Consider the following 22,343-nt stretch of genomic DNA (forward strand, 5'->3'; position numbering starts at 1 on the left):
AAAAAAAAAAAAAAAAAAAAAAAAAAGTTTTGTAAGTTAACACAGTATCTGCTGGTATATAAATACTGTGCCAGAAACTTCCTTGGGTTTCGTTAGAGAAAGAGATAATTCTTGTAGAGTTGTTTTTTAAAAAATTCCTTAATTTTTTTGGAAAAGACAATCATTAACAATTTTAAAAAATTATAAAGAAAATATTTATATTGAGAAATCTTGCTCCCTTTCTTGTTCCTTATTTTCGCTCCCCCAAATATATAACCATTGTTCTTAGTAGTGAATTCTTTATGAAACTACAAGCAGATACATATGTAGGATCATTCTCCTTCCTTTTACACAAAATCTAATAAACTATATACTGTCTGTATCTTATTTTTTATAAGCTTTTTATTTTAGAGCAGTTTTAGATTTACAGAAATATTACAAAGATTGCAGAGTTACTGTATGTCCTATACCACGTTTCCCCTGTTGTTAACGTTTTTATTGTATGTATGTGTACCTTGCTTTTGTAACATATTTTCTAGTAGAGATCTTTTCATATCTGTTCATAGAGAATATTCTCTTTTTTAACAGTTTCACAGTATTCCATTGTGTGGCTGTAGCAGTTTATTTAACCAAACACGTATAGATACTTGGGTTGTTTTTAGTCTTTTCCTATTGCAAATAGTACTGCAGTGATAAATCTTTGAACATATGTCATTTTGTACATGTGTAATTGGATAGGTAGGAGAAATTCCCAAAATGATGTGAGTGGTTGGATCAAAGGCTATATAAGCATTGGTAATTTTGATAAATATTGCCAAACTGCCCTCTCTAGGGGTTGTGCCCTCATCAGCAGTGTTAGAGCGTCTGCCTTCTTCACAGCTTTGCTAAGAGGGTGTTGTCAAACTTTTGTGTTTTTGCCGGTCTAATAGATGAGAAATTGCATCCCGATGTAGTTTGTTTTTTTTAATTTTTTTGGCCGCCCCTCATAGCTTACGGGATCTTAGTTCCTTGATCAGGGATCAAAACCCAGGCCCATGCAGTGGAAGTGCCAGGTCCTAACCACTGGACCGTTAGGGAAATCCCTCCCCTGATGTAGTTTTGCTTTTCCTTTATTATTGATGAAGTAGGGCATCTTTTCATATGTTTAACCATTTGGATTTCTTTTTTTTGTGTTCTTTTTAAAATAGTCTCATTGAGCTTTCTGTTGGCATGTGGGTCCTATAATGTTAACCCCCTAGTCTTCCCTATAGTTGTACTACAGATCGTGTCCCTGAACTTTGTGACCTGGGACAGTTTTTTGAATTTACCATCTAACATGTCACTGGTAATAATAGTTACCTCATAGAGTTGTACAGTATATAGCTAGTAAATGTAAGAGATTATTGTTGTTAAAGTAAAAGAATCATTTCCTTTCTCATTGTATTTCCATATATTTTTCTTTAAGGCAGCAATTCTGTTGCTGGTCGATTATGATGTTCAGGTTAATTTCACAGCCTGTACAAATGGATTTCCCCCCCCAGATCTCTTTTTAGAAACTAGAGAAGATTCCCATTGGAGAGGGGGAAAGAAAATGTCTTTAAAAGACAAAAGTTAAGGAGTGTGATTTAGTGAGGCATTGTTCTATAAGTCATAGGAATCATTTGAATCAAAAAAACATTTATTGATGTCTGCAGTACATGGCATTGTGCTAGGCATTTGGGAAGCAAGGTGAGCAAGAAAAACAGGCCTGTGCCCTTCAGGGAACTTACATCTTTAGGTTTATACAGATGTAAGTAGATTTAAGTAGTGAAATGTCACTATAGGTCACTATAGTCACCTTCAAAAGGTTCTCTGGAAACATGAATTAGTGATGAATGGGGCTGGAAAACAGTAGTAGAAGGTGAGTGGGAGTTGACTATAGAGAGGAGGTGATGATGCTTGAGGCAAGTCCCTTTGAAAAAAATTTTTTTAGTTGTAACATGATATAATGTACAATAAAGTATTTAAAGTACACTTAAGTGTTCAGCACTTTAAAGGTTTGTTTCGTATGTTTGTATGCACCTGTGTAACTACCATTCTGATGAATATTTTCAGTAAAACCAAGTTGCTTAATGTCCCTTCCCAGTCTATCCCCCTCCATCCTCTACTCCTTCCCCCAGGCCATGTTACGATTTCTATCATCCTGGCTTAGTTGTATGAACTTTTGTGTCTGGCTTTTTTTCACTCAACAAAATAGCAGTGAGATTTGTCCTTGTTGTAGGTTATCAGTCATTGAAAAGAAACAACTGCTGTGTAGCATTCCAGTGTCCAGTAAACCATAGTTTATCCCTTCTTCTGCTCATGGGTTTCTAGTCTTTGGCTGTTATTAATCAAGCTGTCCTAAACACACTCTTCTACATGTCTTCTGATGGCACACATGTGCTCATTTCATTTCTCTTCGTTGTATAGTTAGGAGTGGAATTACTAAGTCATAGAATATGGCATATTTAGCTTTAGCAACTACAAACTCTTTTTCAGATTGGTCATATCACTTTATATTACCACCTGCAGTGGATGAGAGTTTTAGTTGCTCTGTATCTTGGTATTTGCCATCTTGTTAATTTTAGCCATTCTGGTGTCTGTGTAGGGGTATCCCATTGTGGCTTTAATTTTTATTTCCCTGGTGAGTAATGATACGTTGCACACATTTTCATGGGCTTTTGGCTATTTGAATTTCCTTTTGTGGGTGAAGTGCCTATTCAAGCCCTTTTCTGTTATTTTATTGAATGATTTGTCTTTTATTATTATATAAAATTTTGTATATATTTTGGATACAAGTCCTTTGTCAGATATGTATATTGTAAATGCCTTCTTCCAGTCTGTCTTTGGTTATCCTTTTCACCTTTCCTAATGAGATCTTTTGAAGAACAGTTTTTAGTTTTAATGAAATATAATTTATCAATTTTATGGTTAGTGCTTCTTGTATTCTATTTAAAAAATCTTTGCCAACCCTCAGTATATGAAGATGAGGAGGATCTTAACAGAGCTAAGAGTTTTGTCTCATGGTAATAGGGAGATCATTTCAGAAGTGTGTGTATGTGTGTGTATAAAATAATTTACATATCATAAAACTTACCAAGTGTATAATTAAGTAGTTTTTAGTGTATTCACAGGTTTGTGCAGCTATCACCACTAATTACAGAAATATGTACTTTTGAAAGAAAGAAAAGGAAGCATCATAAAAGAATGAGTGGACTATTTAGGGAATAACATGTAGTTTCATATATTTAGCTATACTTTATGGTGGCAATTTGAAAATATGTAAAAAAATTTCTGACTAGTGAGGTTGGACTCTAGAAATTAAGTATAAAAGTAATTGGTTGCAAAATGTTTTCTTTGCATTACTGTTCTTATCTCTTATTATCTATTTGTCTGGAATCCGATTAGTATAAGGAGTTTGCATTGTATTTTTTGTCTTTTATTTTTACCATAGGCTTCAAGCACTTGCCAGAGAGTTCAGTTGTGTTTATATCTTAAACAACACCGGTGTGGCTGCTTTGTGGTTGGATGGTTTGTGTGTGGGATAATTGATAGAATCATCTTGACGAGAAATTTTTTTAAATGCACACTGTCTTTACTGAAAACATTTAAAGTTGTTAATTCTTCAGAATGAAGCCTGAATAAATAAAAGGGATGGAGGATAGGGAAAGGAAGGGCTAGTATAGTGCCCAGTGTTGCCTGGCTACGACAGACCTTGGAAGTTCACAGCCAGCAAAGCTTTTCCTTAGTTCCTAGTAGACTCTCGCTCTTCTTCCTCCACTCTGTCACATGGAAATAAGTATGTTATAAAAGTTAGGTTTGCTTCATATTAAAAATTTGACATTGAAAAGCTTAAATAAGATAGTGGAACTATAATCTAACTATCTATTATATTTGACTTCTTAACATATATGTACAAAGTAAAGAAATGAATGGGATCATTTTGCACCTACATGTATTGTACCTTTTTTTTTTTTTTTGCCCGTGTTGCTTGACTTGCTGTATCTTAGTTTCTGGACCAGGAATTCCCTAGCCTACCTTTTTAGTTTTGTATTGGACATCATTTCATGTCAATAAATTAACTTTTTAGTGCTTGTGTGATCTTTCTATTTAATAGTTTACCATATTTTATTTAATCATTCCTTGATGGATTTTGTTGATCCAATTTTCCACAATATAATCAGTTAACACATTTTTATAAACTGCTTTTGTGAGCTAATATAAATTCCTAGAAGCTATTTTTCTTAGTCAAAGGGTATACGTCTAGGCTTGCTTTTGGAAGGTATTATTCCCCGTACAGAAAAACATACCAATTTGTGTTCTAACCAGCAGTGTATAATATAGTGCCTGTTTCTCAACAACCTTGAGGCTTGTTGTTCTAATTTATCTTTACCAGTCTGCCGGTATATGGTAACACATTTCTACTTATATACAGTGCAGACACATAGAGTGTAAATACAGTATAAATACTTCTCTATATATTCACATCATTTTTCCCCATGTTAATTATTTTGTGTTTTTAGAATGGAAATCCTTTTTGAGCTCATTATTCTTTTCTATAAAGTAGGAAAAAATTTCCCTCCTGTGACAGGAATTAAATATTTTCCCCATTTTGACCTTTTTCTTGACTTTTTATGGTGCTTTTTCTAAAACACAGATATTTTAAACTTTTAATTTTGAAAAATTTCAACTTGCAGAAAAGATACAAGAACTCCCATGTATTTGTCTCTCACACATGTATGTGTAAAGAACTCCTGTATACCCTTCAGCCAGATTTACCAGTTAACATTTTGCCACATTTGCTTTCTCTGTATCTTTCCATCCATCAGTACATCATCTATCTCTCCATCTGTCTCCCTCCCCCCATCTCTCTCTCTTCTTTCCTCCCTTTTTTCTACATACACACGCATGCACACACGCACGCGTGCGCACACACACTATTTTGGGGGAACCATTTAAGAGGAGCCGTATCCCTAGATACTTCATTGTGTGTTATTTCCTAAGAGCAAGGGCGTTCATTTACATAACCTTAGTACAGTTACCAAGTTCCAGAAATTTAACATTGATGCCATCAGCTATTCAGATTTCACTAATTGTCCCAATAATGTCCTTCATAGCCCTTTTTCTACCCCCTTGGTTTAGAATCCAATTGAGGATCATGCATTACATTTGGTTTTCATGACTCCTTGAAACTTACAGTTTCCTTAGCCTGTCTTTATCTTTTATAGCACTAATATTTTTGAAAAGTATAAACATTTTATTTTATAGTATGTTCCCCATTTGGGGGTTGTTTGATGTGATCAGATTCAGTTTATACATTTTTGGTGAAAATAGAATAAAATTGTCACTGTATCACTTCAGGGGACACTTGATGAGAGTTTGTTCCATCATGGATGAAATTACCTAGCATCACTTGGTTAAGGGGAATTTGCCAGGTTCTCTACCGTAAACTTATTATTTGTCCCTTTACAATTAATGATTAATTTTTGGAGAGATACTTTGAACTATATGAATATATTGTTCCCCATTAGAACTAGTTTTAGTGTCCATTAATGTTTCTTGCCTGAATCATTTATTACTATGAGGGTTACAAAATGAGTTTTTTTCTCTCTTCCCATCTAAATTTATAAGTTGATATTCTACTTTCAGTGCTTTCTGCTCTTTATTCTATCAGTCAGTCATCTATCTACAGAATGGCTCATGTATTGTTATTCTTTTTTTAAAAATAAATTTATTTATTTAATTTTTGGCTGCGTTGGGTCTTTGTTGCTGCACGCGGGTTTTCTCTAGTTGCAGCGAGCGAGGGCTACTCTTCGTTGCAGTGCGCAGGCTTCTCATTGCGGTGGCTTCTCTAGTTGCAGAGCATGGGCTCTAGGCACGCAGGCTTCAGTAGTTGTGGCACGAGGGCTCAGTGGTTGTGGCTGGCAGGCTCTAGAGCGCAAGCTTACTAGTTGTGGCGCACGGGCTCGAACATGTATCCCCTGCATTGGCAGGCGGATTCTTAACCACTGTGCCACCAGGGAAACCCTATGTTATTCTTTGGCTTATAATACATGACTATCATTTTGATGCTCATCTAATACAGATTTTTATATATTTATGAATTTTTGCTCATGTGGCTTCTGGAGCAACTGTCTAAAGATTCAGATGGTAAAGGTCCATTGGAGTGTTGGTAATGGCAAAGGCTAGAAACTGGAAGTCTGTAAGACCTAATTGAGTTGACATGGGAAATAAATGAAAGTCATGGATGTGCCATTTAGGTTTAAGTTACACTTGATGTTTCTTAAACTTGTTTGTTTTGTGCTTGAGAAGAAGTTAATGTCATATGAAAATAATTGATCATGTCAGCTCGTTATGAAATTTTAGTTTTGTAAAATCAAACATACTCCTAAAATGTAAATATAGTTTTTTCTTTCAATAATGTTTATCTTTTATAATTAAAGTACAAAGATTATTCCTAGATAAGCACCTTCCGCCCCAGCTTCTCCCCATATTCACTTTGTCTTGTATATATACCCTTGCTTTGTATGTGCATTTAGAGTTTGTGTGAAGGGGAGTTGCTGCTGCCATTTTGTTAAATGTAGTGAAACCTTTTATTATTAAAGGTTTGGAAAACATTACATGTGTTTATAGGACTAGGATTTTGGAATTCTTTCAACTATTCTCTGGTCTTTTTTTTTTTTTTAATGTGATTTTGATTGTTCTTAGTCATTTGGTATTAAGCTTTATCATGGCTAATTGACTTCAACTCACCATGCTCAGAAATATTTTACTTAACTGAAGAAAATAAAAATTAGTCATACACAGAATGTTTGGTGATTGTTTTGATTTCCTTTTTTGCCAATGTGGCAGTGGCGTGTCTGGACAAATTTGTATAGTATGTTAGAAATTACATAGTTGTACTTTTCAGATAGGCTCCATAGTTTTTTTTTCTTTCTACATGTTTCTCCCCTGCTCTAGTATTTCTGTTTACTTTGAACACAGTACTTGTAGTCACTTAGTTGTCATGGGTTAATGAATGTATTGTAAGTTTTCCTCAGCAGCTAGTCTGCAGCAGCTCAACATGATTGGCTTCGTTCATAATAGTGACACATCTGAATGACTTCTTATTGTGATAGAGTATTGCTTGAAAAACTCAGATTTTCTTTCAGGCCTTATACATGAAATAGCCAATCTTTTTAGGTGTTTTGGAATCAAGAACCTAGCCTAAATTGTCGATGAAGAAAAAAGAAATTTTATCAAACCAGACTTAAACTATTATATCTTTATTACTGTGGGTGGCTTACAGTTGTGCATACAGGCAAATTCTGGTAATTTTTACAGGACATAGTGATGCTAATACATCATTCACTGCGATGGGTGATGCAATAATTTCCTTCTTCAGTTCCTTTGTAACCTGTTTTATAATGTTAGTCGATACTGATAATTTAAAAAATCTTTTGCTTTTCCCCCCCAGCTTTGTTGAGGTATAATTGACAAATAAAATTGTAAGATACTTAAAGTGTACATCGTGATATTTGATATGCATTAGTCAATTGTGAAAGTATTCCCTCCATCTAGTTAATTAATACATCCATCACCTCACAGATATATGTTTAAAATACATTTTAAAATTATATATATTGGTTATATATATTTTTAAATTATATATATGTATATATATATTTTTTTTGGTGAGAATCTTTGCTTTTCAACAGACATTCTCTGTAATAATACAAAGCTTTAAGCACCTTGTTCCAGCTTTAATTCTCCTTTACCTTTTCGTATGTCTCTGTGTGTCTGTGTATTTGAAGCTCTCATGTTCCATAGCCTTGGCAGACAGCTTTTAGGAGGCTCCCACTGACCAAAGATGGTACAGTTTGAGTAAAATAAGGAAAATAGCTGCAGTGAACATGATGATACTGAAAAACAAAAGGTGATTCCTCTCCCCTCCAGAAATGAAAAACCGATTGGTCACTGTTGAGAATGGTAGGGACCTCATTATTTGGAAATCTGTAAGAATCAAGAGGTAGTTCTTTTTTTACTATATGAGCTGTGCCACTCGGTATTCAAATTCTGGTGCCTGAGTTGCACCCATGACCAATTAAATTAGAATCTCTGGGATGTGCTGCCAGTCATTGCTATATTTAAAGAAATCTTTCTGGTGATTTGGATGTGTACCCAGGCTTAAGAACTTCTGTTTACAAGATATTTCTCTTATGGGGGGACCCTGTCAGAGAAATACCGCTTATCATAACACTAGGTGAACTTTGTTAGTTATAAAAGCTGGTAACTAAGCAATATTTCTCTGGTAAGTGAGGTTACCAATTCAGTGCTCATTGAAAGGAGGAGGCACAGGGAAAGAAAGATGTATGCTGTGTTTACTGTGTGCATGTTGCATATGGGATCTTGTTTTTACTCTTTCTTCTCTGGGCCTCCTTGATATCACACTTGTCTGTTGTTCATCCCCACGCAGACTCAGAGGCTGCTCCTTTCCATTCCGCTTTGCTGACCTCTGTTCTGCCTGACTTCTAAATGTTGGAGAGTGCTGTCAAAAATTCTCACCCTAGGGGTTCTTATTTTATCTAGTCCTTAGGTTTTAAATACTGTGTATATTCTGATTACTCCCAGATTACCTCTAGCCCTGACTTTCCCTCTTGGATTCCAGAGTAGAATATTCAGCTTGGATGTCTAGTAGGGCATTTTGAACTTAACATGTACAAAATCTTCGTTTTCCATTAGACTCAGTAAATAGTAAGATCTTCCATCCAGTTACCCTGACTTTAAGAGCCCTGAAATATTCTTGATTCTTCTCTTAACTTTTCCTATACCGCCCCCTGCCCCATGCATTAGCAGATCCTATCGATTTGCTTGCCTCTCAGTGTATTTTGAATATTATTACTACTTCTCACTCTATTATTCCCAGTTCTTCTAAGGTTCACTTAGTTATTACTATTTGAAATCCTTGATAACTCCTCTCTAAATTAAAATCTATTTCTTAGCATGATGCATAATATCATATCTGATATTTACCTCCTTCTCTACTCTCATTCATTCCCTTACTGTACCTTCATAGGAAATTGTGTTCCAGCCATACTATATTACTTGTAGATCTCTAATGGGTCACATTTTGCCCTCATTGTGGTTTTGTATAGGCTGTGCTTTCTACCTGAGAATCTTAAAAGCTTTTTGTTTTGGAAAGATTTTAGCGTTACAGAAAGGTTGCAGAGATGGTACAGAGGGTACCCATGTACCTTCACCCAATTTTTTCCCCCGATCTTATCATCTCACATTCTGTGGTACATTGGTCAAAACTAAGAAACCAGCGTTTCTACCTGGAATTTTTGTTTTCCTTTAGATTACCTGCTAATAAATACTACCATATCTTCTGTGAGACTGATGTTTTCTGCTCTATGTTTCAGTCGCCCCTTGTAGATTTTCATACTACTTAACAGGAATATGAGGATGAATAAGACAGTCGTTGTACTAGCAAAGACAGTCCTAGTGTTGCTTCATTCGAACAAATCTGTTTGATAAAACTGTCATTCCACGTTTCAAATTTTATAACAGCTACTTGCCCACAAGAGTAGCTGACATATTGAATGTTTCAGTGGATTTGGGAGACAGAACATTTAAAACAATGTCCAACAACCAGATTTTTCCCTGATTGTTGAAACAGGCTTTTTTTTTTTTTTTAAATCAGAGCACCATGTGTGGTAGCTTGAGTTCAGTAGTCATTGTTGTATGTGTGGGTGAAACATTGAATATTTGAACAGTAAAATCACTCAGCACCATGAAATGCTTGTGTTAAGAGGAGTGAAGGCACTAAGGTACTAAGACCATTTGAGGCAGCAGATTTGTCTCTCACCTTGTTCTCTGGGATAAACACTAAATGAGTGGAATATTGATTAGATGATGCTTAAAATTACTTTCTCTATTAGGGTAAAATAATTTATATTTTAGTGAAAGGTGTGTGATTCTGTTGTATTTCTTTTCATTAAAAGTACTCTTTTTCTCTCATTCTCAATTCTCATTGTACTTTCTATATTTTCTTTTTTATATTTGTTTTTGGTTCTTTTTTTTTTTTGCCTTTTTTTTGGCGTTACGCAGGCCTCTCACTGTTGTGGCCTCTCCCGTTGCGGAGCACAGGCTCCGGACGCGCAGGCTCAGCGGCCATGGCTCACGGGCCTAGCCGCTCCGCGGCATGTGGGATCTTCCCGGACCGGGGCACGAACCCGTGTACCCTGCGTCGGCAGACGGACTCCCAACCACTGCGCCACCAGGGGAGCCCAGTTTTTGATTCTTGACTGATGAATAATCAAAATCAAAGATAAAACAATTTTCTATTAGAATTCTCATTATTGATTTTATGTCCTGAGCATTGAATCATTGCTGATTAAAATAAACTTGCGATATTTACTCTCTCACTTCTAGATACTACCAGGGCTTATTCTTTGCAGTTTTGAAGGAACCCAGGACAAAATGAATGTTAGCCTATTTGTGCCCTTGTAATTAAGGATAATCCTGGGTGGATTCATATCACAAAATCCCTTTCAATTTAAACCTGAGGACTTGAATCTGAACTGTTATTATCATTGCTGCTTTAACTGTAGCCACGTAGTAGTTCTAAAATTTGAAATGTGGAGTTTCTCAACAAATTTTTTTTGAATAACCAGTACTAAACTGGGAATCCAAGGGCAAAGACTGTTTTATTTATATTGTATTCCTTGAAGTATCTGACACATGGGACACAAATTATGCTTATTTAAAGTATGTTTTTATTTTTTATTTATTTTTTAAAATTTATTTATTTTATTTATTTATTTTTGGCTGCGTTGGGTCTTCGTTGCTGCACGTGGGCTTTCTCTAGTTGCGGTGAGCAGGGGCTACTCTTCGTTGTGGTGTGCGGGCTTCTCATTGCGGTGGCTTCTCTTGTTGCAGATCACGGGCTCTGGGCGCACAGTTCTCAGTAGTTGTGGCTCGCGGGCTGTAGAGCGCAGGCTCAGTAGTTGTGGTGCACGGGCTTAGCTGCTCTGCGGCATGTGGAATCTTCCTGGACCAGGGCTCGAACCTGTCCCCCGCATTGGCAGGCGGATTCTTAACCACTGTGCCACCAGGGAAGCCCTAAATTATGTTTTTAGGATAGGTGTTAGGAAGTACAGGGATGACATCTAAAATTGAAAAGAAAAATAAGTACTGCATGGCTTAGTCTATGGCAGTACTGTAGAATAGAAATATGTGTGACCCAAGTGTGTTGTTTAAAATTTTCCAGTGCTGTGTTAAAAATAATTGAAACAAGTGAAAATAATTTAAGTGATATCTTTGACTTAACCGATTATAATCATTTCAGCACCTTATCAATATACAGTATAATTAATAAGATGTTCTGCTTTTTTGGTACTAAATCTTCCAAGTTTGGTGTGTATTTTATACTTACAACACTTTTTAATTTGGACTAGCCACAATTTAAGTGCTTAGTAGCTGTATGTGTCTAATGACTAAAATGTATTGGACAGTGCAAAACTAACCCATTAGGGCAATTCTACTTCAGCACTCTTAATTCAGGTGCTAAACAATTCATCTTTGTTTATTTTTTTAACCATTTTTTAAAAATCGAAGTATTGTTAATTTACAGTGTTGTGTTAGCTACAAGTGTACAGCAAAGTGATTCAGTTATGCATACATATATATAAAATGTATATATATTCTTTTCAGATTATTTTCCATTATAGGTTATTACAAGATATTAAATATAGTTCCCTTGCTACGCAGTAGGCTTTGTTGTTTACCTGTTTTATACATAGTAGTGTGTATATGTTAATCCCAAACTCTTAACACCCACCCACCCCCCATCTTCATCTTTATTTAGATTTCATGAAATTTGCAGTTGGAGAAGTAGATTCACACAAGTTTTCCAAACATTTAAAAGTTTGTCAGTAGTTAAACTGAATATCAGGTTTTAAATTAAAATTTAAAACAGTTATTAAGGAAATACAAATAAAAACCACGATGAGATAACACTTCATACTCACTAGGATGGTTTTAATAAAATAAATGGAAAATAACAAGTCTGGGCAAGGATGTGGAGCTATCCTTGTATAACCTTGTATTTGTTTATACATTGTGAATACACTGAATACCACTGAATTGTATACTTTAAAATGGTATGTTACGTGAAATTCACCTCAAAAAAATTAATAAAATTAAATAAAAATAAAAGTTCAGTTTCTTATAGTAGCCTTATTTAAAATGTTAAGTAGCAGCATCTGGCTAGTGGCTTCTGTAGTAGACCGTGGTGTTCTATGGCAATGTGGTAATCTACAGAAGACAGAAACTTTAAAAAGCATTATTCTTGTCTGGTACTCAAAATACGTGTAGTAAGTTGTTAAATTCTAAGAATTCAGCATCCGTTAGATGCTAAACTTCGCATGGTCAGAATCTGTAGCTGAACATTCTTGATGTAGGCTATCTGAGGACCACACTATTGATAGGATTGTAAGAATTAAATGAATTGGTAAGCACTGAATATGGCTAATTGCTTCTTTTAAGGGTTCCCATAACACTGTGCCTTACCCCTGACTATAGTCCTTTGAAGTTGTTGCTTTGTATGTATGTCTTGCTGATCACACTTAAGCACTTTCAGGGCAAGAACTGTATCTTAATCATCCTTATACTTCTAGCATCTTACGTAGTACTGAATATAGAATAGATAAGTATTTGAACTAAAATCCTGAGTCATTCCTCTGCCTCTTAACCTTTTGTTAGCAATGCTGAGTACAGTTAGAGCCCATAACATGTCTCTTGTATATTGAAATAAATAGAATAATTTTTAATGGCACTATAGAAGGATTTTGCTGTGAAATGTCTTAGCTAGCATTGATTTTTACCAGAATCTAAGCCAGTATATTTAGAAATACCTGTGATTTGCAAGATGCTTCTGGTAATATATATCTATATTCATAAAAGTGTGTTCCTGCCTGCAAAATGCATGGAAAAGATGAGTTGGGATAAATTATCTAATTATGCTCTGAAAGTGTGAGAATGTCCTCAAAAGAGGATGAGCTCCCTTTCACGTGGGCAGATTTAGAGAGCTTTTGTGAATAAAGTTATAATCTCTACTAAGAGAGGGTTGTAGTGTGTTTTTAGAAGTTGAAAATGGTAGAGGTACCTAGATTGGAAGAAAGAGCCTGGAAGCTTGTGGATTTTTTTGCGGTATTATCTAGAAAAATGTAATTAAGTTGAACCACCTGGGAATAATGTGATGGATTCATTTAGTAGCATACGTGGCAAATTTGCGTACTTGGAGTTTTGTTGTCAAGTCAGAAACTAAGCAACTTTAATAAATTACTAATAGAAGCCCACCAGCAATCCAGCTGTGGATTTTGCTATTTGGGGATCATTTTGGAAAATGTTTGTTTTAATTAGTAACATTCATTTGTTAGAAGACCTGCAAGTACTATTTTCTAAGGTCTAACTAGAAATCACACACTTGTACTGTAGCTAATTTGAGCATTGTAGTTTTAGTGATATCCAAACATTCTGAATTCATTGTTGGAATAGCAGATCTGCCAGGTGATTTGGGTAGTTAAGTTGACCTCTTGTTTTCTCAGTCTTGCAAGTACAGAAGGCTGAGGAGGCAGTATTTAATGGAACTTATAGAGGGTTGCATAAGACCAACCCTGAGCATAGAAGATGTCTTCTCTGAGCGACTAGATCCAGTAGTTTAAAAGTCAGTATTATTGTATTTCTTTCTTGTCTGTTACAACAGTGTAGAGCAGTTGGGAGCCTGATGAAGGTTTTGAAGTAGGATATATCTTTTTTTTTTCTTGTGGCTCCGCGGCTTACGGGATCTCAGTTCCCTGACCAGGGATTGAACTCGGGTCACGACAGTGAAAGCCCGGACTCATAACCACTAGGCCACTGGGGAACTCCCTGATGTAGCATATATCTTAAAATAAAAATAACTTTGAAAATCCAGGAATCCCAGTAATTGTTCGATTATCTTATTCTTTGATGTGAAAACAACTTACTGCTCCTCTTAGAAAAGTGATTAAACTCCAGATTTTTCTGGGAAGAAGATTCCACTATTTTTGTCTTGCCCATGGTGGGAAGAGCAGTAAACTAAGGAGTCATGAAATTTTCCAGGCTCTGTCACTGCTTAATCTGTATTATTTTGTGCAGCCTATAAAGTGAAAGGGTTGTACTAGTCCGTTATAGATCCTTTCTGGAATTAGTTCTGTAGTGTTACTGATTTACTTCTGAAAATATGAAATATTCACTCGTTCATATTTTGCTTGTATCCTATACAGCATCCTTGACATTTTTTTAATTTTTATTTAGTGTGTTGTTGGTGGCTGCAATGCCAGCTTTGCTTCTCAGGGAGGGCTAGCTCGCCATGTACCCACACACTTCAGTCAGCAGAACTCCTCAAAAGTTTCTAGCCAGCCAAAGGCCAAAGAAGAATCTCCTTCTAAAGCTGGAATGAACAAAAGGAGGAAATTAAAGAACAAAAGACGACGCTCATTACGTAAGTGTTTCACTGAAAATCAGTGTGTATTAGATGGTTTTGTTTTTGTCGTGGGCTTTCATGCAAATTCAGTTTTTACCATTCGTCAACTCTGCTTATCTATTTTTGTTAACAGTAATGAACAGATAGGATCTTGGTCTTTCACTGTGAGAATTCAGTGATGTATGTTTTACCTCTAGTAGCTAAGGGAATGTAAGTATATGTGGCTTAGAATACAAGCTCTGTAATTAGATTTTGAGGGCTCTTTGATTCTCTTCTAAATTAAGACAAATTATGACAGTGTTGGTATTTCTAACAATATTTTAGAAAATTTGAACATGTTAGAGATAAAAATCAAGTAAAAGTTAAGTAACCTCTCTGCTCCAAAGTGGTGTGTGTGAATAGCGAAGCTATGTGTAGTCTGTGTCTCTACTTAACAGTCTGGCTGTGACACACATGTACAATGGTTATGTGCTTACTCATCAAATTATGAGATGTATCCTTGATATTTAGGATAGAACATAATTAGATGATTGTATACTTTTGAACCACAGGTGAAGAGTCTCTATTTTTGTCGTCTTCAAAGGTATTTCATTATACAGCTCATTAAAAAAATGGTTGGGCACCCAATCTTAACTTGTGTATTTATACAGTATATATAGGTAACACTGCTAGTGTGCATTATGATTACCAAGAAGGAATACTGAAAAACAGAGATGAAAAAAATCCAGAAGTGATATTATTTTCTTCCCCACTCTAATGGATCATGACACACACCTGGTTTGGAGACTGTTATTTTAGTTTAGTATTCTCGACACTTTAATAGTGGACATAACATGGTTAAGGTCTGAATGCATAGCACCTGAAATTTGGGAGCTTTTATTATTCTGAATTTAATTCAAGTGATGACTTCTGTGTTTGAATCTTGAGTGAGGAGTGATACATTTGAATGATTTAGAGGGGTGAGTTATTGTTATTTAAGTGCTTATCCTTCTCAGGAAAAAGCATATTTGGAGAGCATGGAGAAAGTATACATTTTTCCCCCCAGTAGCAACAGATCACATAGGAAGGGGATTGGTTTCTCAGCTTTAGGTAAAATCATGACTTTTTTCTCTCCCATATATCTCTTTTTTTAAAAATTTTTTTATTTTTTTTTAACTGATTTCCCATTGTCATTTGCATTCTTAGTCTTGTGGGTTCTGTTAGTCTATCACTAGCTGGTGTTTTGTTTATTTCCTTTTGAGCAAAAAATCCAATGAGAAAAGAGCTATTCATGTTGTTTTATTGAGTATGCCAGCTGTTAGATTTGTGTAGATGTACAGTGAACTCCATGAATAGTAGAGATAATTTCACTCCACATAGTGGTAAGTCAGAGTAGTGTGGTAAATCAGCATACATGTAATTCAGAATATGCTGTACCAGGAAATCAAGCCATTTCTTTTATTGTCAGTAAAATTTACTTTTTAATTACAGATGATCTTGAGATATTTTACATGTATTAGAAAGCTCCACAACTGTAAAATAATGAATTCGTTTTCCTTACTTTGAACAATGTTTTTATTAGGAATAAAAACAACACATTTGTAATAATATTAGTGGGATAAAAATAGAAATTTTAAAAATGTTTTTATCAAATCTTCAATGTTTAACTTTGTTGTGATCATACTAAAAGATTGCTTACTCTAAGTTTGTGAATTTATTTTTTTTTAAATGGTGTAAGCGTATTAATCTAAACTGCGTTATGACTGAAGACATTTTTCATATACATTTATTTTACTTATTCATAATCTATAGCTGTTATATTTCCATTTCTCAAATAAGGAAACAGTCTAAGGTAGATCAAGCAGTTTGTGCAAAGTCACATTGCTAACAACTGGTGGCATTGAGAGTTAGAAAGAATTTTGGTGGACTCGTTGGCATTAAAAATGTATTTATGGGACTTCCTTGGCGGTCCAGTGGTTAAGACTGTGTGCTTCCACTGTAGGGGGCACAGGTTCACTCCCTCGTCGGGGTACTAAGATCCCGCATGCCAGACAGCAGGGCCAAAAAATTAAAAAACAAAAAAACCTCAAAAAAACCCAGTATTTATAATTTTCTTAGATTATTGTTAGAAGAGTTATTCTTAATCAAGAAAATGCTTGTCAAAAATTCCAAAATAATATGACCACTGTGTCAAATCTGGAAAAATTTTTGATTACATATTTATGTGAAGTGTTCATGAAATGTATTTCATAAGTTTGGCTGAGGTGAGTGAGATCTGTGTGTAGTGCACAGATGGAGACATTTATCAGATTGTTGAAAATGTAGGACTGGTGCTCAGGAGAGATGCTGGAGTAAAATATAAAATTATATGAAAAAGATAGTAGCTGAAATATGCAATCATGAGGTCGGAGGCTAGAACCTCACACACCAAGGGGCAGAATTAACCCACACTTACTCGTTGGTTGGAGTTCTGCTTTTGTACATCCTTACCTTGTTAGCTAAGTTCTGTGTTTTGAAAGCAAAGAAAATCTTACATTTAAACACTAGATAGATACTTACTCGTTGTTTCAGTCTTTTTTTACTTATTACATGTTTTTGTGGAAAATGGGCTACTAATATGGCTGCTTGGAGACTGTTATATTTCTCTAAATATTCTTTACCCCTTTTATATTGACTTTTAGCACGACCACATGATTTCTTCGATGCACAAACACTGGATGCGATAAGACATCGAGCCATATGCTTTAACCTCTCAGCTCATATAGAAAGTTTAGGGAAGGGACACAGTGTTGTTTTTCATAGTACTGTAAGTATTTGATTTTTTTTCCAAATATTTCCCACAATTTGACATTTTAATGATTATGTTGAATTTTTTAGCCTTTAATTTGAACTATTTAAGAATATTGGGGTGGCATTTGGGCTACTAGGCATTTGAAGATCAGTCTCTGACCTTAAGTAAACTAGGTGTCTTTTCTGACCTCTGGTTTCCTTGCAGGTAAAGTTAGAGCATTAGACTTCTTTTAACTCACATCCCTATGTGGTGCATGCCCCCCCATCACCCATAAAATGCACATCTAAAGTTTGTGTTAAAGCTTTCCATCAAATGAAAACTTCATGAAGGAGGGAATTTTAATCTGTTTTGTTCTGTGAATGTATTCCAAGTGTCTAGAATTGTGCCTGACACATAGTAGGAACTCAGTATATTTGTTGAATAACTATGTTGTTCTACTTGGAAAAAGAAAAGTATTGAATTTGAAAAGGCAGTAATGAATTTATTTTTGGTTAACTAGGAGCTAATAGAGAGCTGTTCTTTCTTCTCATGCCCCCTGCCATTTTTATTATCCAGTCATCTTTATATTGCTATAGTTTGGTGTAGGTCAGTTAGTAGAAATAAACTTTAGACCAGACTTTTGGTGATTTGAATCCCCGGGAAGAGAGATTATTTAATTTTGCCTGTTGAACTAGAAAATATACTAAATTTAGGTTTTATTTTATATATTCTAATCAAAATGCATGAGAATTTAAATATAAAAGATCAGTATTGATATCTCTACTGGTTTGAATCTCTTATTCTTCCCATCTCCTCTAATAATGAGGTTTTCTTGTATTTTCATTTTTTCTTTTATGTATACTTCCAATTCAAAATGCCCAATTTTGATTTTGATTCCCAAAATTAAAGGCAAGAAGGTAGAAGATTAGACACAAAGGGAAGGGAATCTTTTCTGAGATTGGAGCACATAATGGTGTGAGTTTGGGTTTAAGGAAAGTTGTACCATACTTAACCCTCTTTTAAAGAATGTTGGAAATATAGTTATCTAAATAAGAATGAAGACAAAGTAAAAATGTCTGTGCTGGGAATTTTGTTGGCATTCAGCAAGATCAGGAGCTTGCTCAACAGTGATGGTTAAAGTCCTCCTTTGGAATTTGATAACATACATTTATGATTTGGTAGGTCTATAATTGTCCTTTTTTTTTTTTTTAAGTTGAAATCTAACATTGATTATCCAAGTTTATATTTATGTATTGTTAATAGGAGATAGAAAATATTAATCATTTTACAAGTTGAAATAAGTGGAGGATTGACTGTAATCATAAAAATATTTCATGATTGATAAAATAGACTTTTAATTATCTTACTGAATAAAAGCATGTCAGATAAAAAATAAGTTAATTTTTTTATCCATGAGTTTTTTTTAATTGAAGTGTAGTTGATTTACAATATTGTGTTAGTTTCATGTATACAGCAAAGTGATTCAGCCATATATATATACACACGTATATTTTTTCAGATTATATTCCATTATAGGATATGACAAGATATTGAATATAATTCCCTGTGCTATACAGTAAATCCTAGTTTCTTATCTGTTGTACATATAGTATTTTGTATCTGTTAATCTCATACTTCTAATTTGTTCCCCCTTCCCTCCCTCTCCCCTTTGATAACCATAAGTTTCATTTCTATTATTATTGTTCTTTTTTTAGTCAGTAAGATGTGGTCACCAGACCCAGAGTGTGGCATTAGGGATAGTTTGTTCATTTACTACATGTGCCAGGTACTAATGATACAGCAGTGAACAAAACGGGCTAAAACAAAACAAGAAACCATGCCTACACTCTAGTGGAAGAGACATGATAAACAAGATAAATTAGCAAAATTAAAAACTTAAAAGGAAGTGAGGGTATGAGCCATTCAGTTATTAGGGGGATAAGGCATCATAGCCAGAGGGAAAATCAAGCATAAGATCCTCAAGTGGGGACATGCAGGTATGTCTGAAGAGCCGTGAGGAGGCCGGTGTGGCTGGAGGAGACAGGTGAGGCAGAGAGAGTAGGAGCAGTCGGAGAGGCAGTGGGGAGTCTTGCTGGGCTGAGACGTTGGCTTTTGTTCTGCGTATATTGGGAAGCCATTGGAGGAGTTTGAGTAGCCATGCTCTGTTGTGATTTCTTTTAAGTAAAATTTTTATTGAGATATAATAAATACAGACTCACCCATTTAAAGTATACAAGGGAATTCCCTGGCGGTCCAGTGGCTCTCACTGCCGGGCCTGGGTTCTGTCCCTGGTCAGGGAACTAAGATCCCGCAAGCCACACAGCACAGCCAAACAAAATACATATGCAATTCTGTGAGTTTTGACGGTTGTACTTACCTGTGAAACCACCACATCATCACAGTTGAGCTGTAGAACAGTCCTGTCACGCAGAACATTCCTGGTGTCGCTTTGTAGTTTGCCTCTGCCCCCTGCCTTAAGAGAACTCACTGATCTCTTTCTTCTCATGTAGGTTTTAATGTGCTCACTCTGGTTTCTATATTGAGAACAGATTGTAGGTCAGGGTTGGGGAGAGAAGGGATCAGTCTTTTCAGTATCTCAGGTGAGAAAAGACCAGAATGGTTGAAGTGGAGATACTAAGAAGGGTTAGATTCTGGGTATCTTTTGAAAGTGGTATTGACAAGAATTATGGATGGATCAGATGTCAGGTATGATAACGAGAGGAAAGGATGACTCCAATGTTTTTGGCCTGGGCAGCTAGCCAAAAGGATGGAGTTGCCAATATAATAGAGGCTGTGAGGTGAGCAGATTCGGGGAGAGGGGAGTATCAAGAGCCATAATTTCAACACATTCCATAGAACATCTAGTGCTTCTGTCATGTAGGCAGAAGGATATAAGAGTTTGAGCTTAGAGGAAAGGTGTGGCTACAGATAAGAATAGAACTTTCTAGCGTATTAGTGTTATTTAAAGGTATCAGACTGGATAAGATCACCTAGGAAGTATTAAATAGAAAAGAGAAGAAATCAAAGGACTGAGGTTTGGGGCCTTTCAACATTTAATGATTTAAAGGGCAATTAATCTGATGAAATAATGGTCTAGTAATGAACAAGTGTCTCTACATGTTAGGGAATAGAGGTGATGATGATAAATAAGGTTGTGTTTTAAAAAATGAAGCATCAGCTTCATGCTTTCATTAGAGCCGCTCTTTGGATGAAATCCTTAGGCTCACCATGGGAGGAGTAAAGATGATCAAAAAAATGAAGGAACTAGAAATGTGATAAATGAGTCTGGAAGAAAACTTAAAATTTACTCAGGGTGAAAAGAGTCTGAAGATGAAAATAAGTTTTCGAGCTGTAGAAAACATGAGAGGATTTAAGAACATGATTGAGCACCTATGTTTATCATAAATTTTAAAAACCTAGGAATAAGAGTGATTCACGCCCCCAAGTGACATTGGGGTGGCAGAAGTACCTTGACTGGGGAAAAGTCACAAAGGTGTAGTATAATCTGAAGAATGCTTTTTCCTGGGAGAAGTGGAAGGAAGAGACATCCCTAATGGGAAAAGGTCTTCCTTGGAGCTAGGTGAGGAAGTTCTCTAAGGTTCCATGAGTATGACTGGAAAGGTTGGTGGAGGCAGTTTGTGTTAAACAGTAGTCACATGTTCAATACTAACTGCAAATGTAAGTTTCCTAGTTACCAAATTAACTTTTATAGGAAATCACCATATTTATAGTGAAAAGATGTGCATAAAAATATTTATGTGAGGTACTATGCTGTGCAGTTTGCTTAATTTGTCTTCTTTAATTGAAACATTTTCTTTTGAGCCGTCTCCAGAAGAGGTCAGCAAAATCCTGGTTACCAGTCAGTTGGCTTGCTGTACTTGGTTGCATTGCATTATTTTTATATCTTACTTCTTTGTAGAGATATTCTGTCTTAGCATCTGCAGATCTGTCTTTGAGCTTTTTAATTGATTCCATTACCGAGTCTAGAATTAGGGTACTTAACTATAGGTTTTTAAATAATGGGGCTGGAAACTGTTTTATATTTGTATGAAGTGCTGTTTTTACTTCTAATATGTTTTGAGAATGACACGTAACATTACTTTGTGAGGCTGTTTGGAACTTAAACCTTGGTAAAAATATTGAGATTTAGATTATTAAAACACTAAAGAGCTAATTTGGTTAATATGGCGGTTCTAAGAGTTAATAAAATACCATTTTGATCGATTTTTAAAAATCATTACCTTAGTTTTCTGAATCTGGTAATGAGTGAGAAGCATATTGTTTTCACTACGCTTATATAGGTCTTTATGTTCTGGTTGATCCACACTTTAACTTAGGTAGATTCCTAACTGGACTGAACACTGATTGGTTAATGTTTCATTTAAAGTAACAGAAATCAACCAACGAACAGAAAACTCCCAAGCAAACGACAAATACCTTAATCCTAAAAAGGAGACCTCTCCCTTTCTAGCATTATTTTTTCTTTACTGTTCATTTGTTCTTTAAAAGTATTTCAGCCAATATGGATTCTTGGTTGGCAGTCTGGCTCAGCTAAAGACTTTGTAGAGAGTAAAATAAATAGCATTTTCAAAGATAATATGGTTTTAGTATTTGGCTGTACAAAGCTACTTCAGTTCCTTTTTTCTTTTTCTTTTGTGAAAATATATGATCAAAGGTGGGAAATTGCTACAAACTGGGGCAGAACAAGATGTGGTGGTGGTAATATCTGGTCCAGGACATGAAAACTTAAGTTCTTGATTAGGACCAAAAGCGTTTTTTAAACATATTAAAATGATCTTTTATAAATAGTTTTATGATTTCTTTTCTATCATTACTAGGTAATAGCTAAGAGAAAAGAGGATTCTGGAAAGATAAAACTTTTGCTCCATTGGATGCCTGAAGACATGTAAGTATTTGGAATACTATATATATAACTAGTAAAGTGATGAGTCTTATTTTTATTAAAATCTTATACTCAAAAATTACTTAAGCTATTGGGTTCAAAATAAAAGACTTATAGAAATGAAACCACAAAACATTTTGAGGTCATCAGCCCTAAAAAGATAATCTGTAAAAGCTCTTAAGAGTACCTGGCTCAAGGTATAAGCTTTTTTTTTTTTTTTTTTTTTT

At 35.2% G+C, this 22,343-nt stretch overlaps 1 protein-coding gene across 2 annotated transcripts in view; it reads left to right on the forward strand.

Annotated features, from left to right (window-relative positions):
- AEBP2 (AE binding protein 2) overlaps window positions 1-22,343 on the forward strand; it is a 68,689-nt gene that overhangs the window by 27,631 nt on the left and 18,715 nt on the right. For both annotated transcript variants that reach the window (XM_007110761.4, XM_024129098.3), the window contains exons 4-6: window positions 14,296-14,482; window positions 17,125-17,249; window positions 22,052-22,119. In XM_007110761.4, coding sequence (XP_007110823.2) covers window positions 14,296-14,482; window positions 17,125-17,249; window positions 22,052-22,119 — 380 coding nt within the window. The remainder of the gene's footprint in view (window positions 1-14,295; window positions 14,483-17,124; window positions 17,250-22,051; window positions 22,120-22,343) is intronic.

This window comes from Physeter macrocephalus, chromosome 6 (genome assembly GCF_002837175.3).
Source record: "Physeter macrocephalus isolate SW-GA chromosome 6, ASM283717v5, whole genome shotgun sequence".
Lineage (NCBI taxonomy): Eukaryota > Metazoa > Chordata > Mammalia > Artiodactyla > Physeteridae > Physeter > Physeter macrocephalus.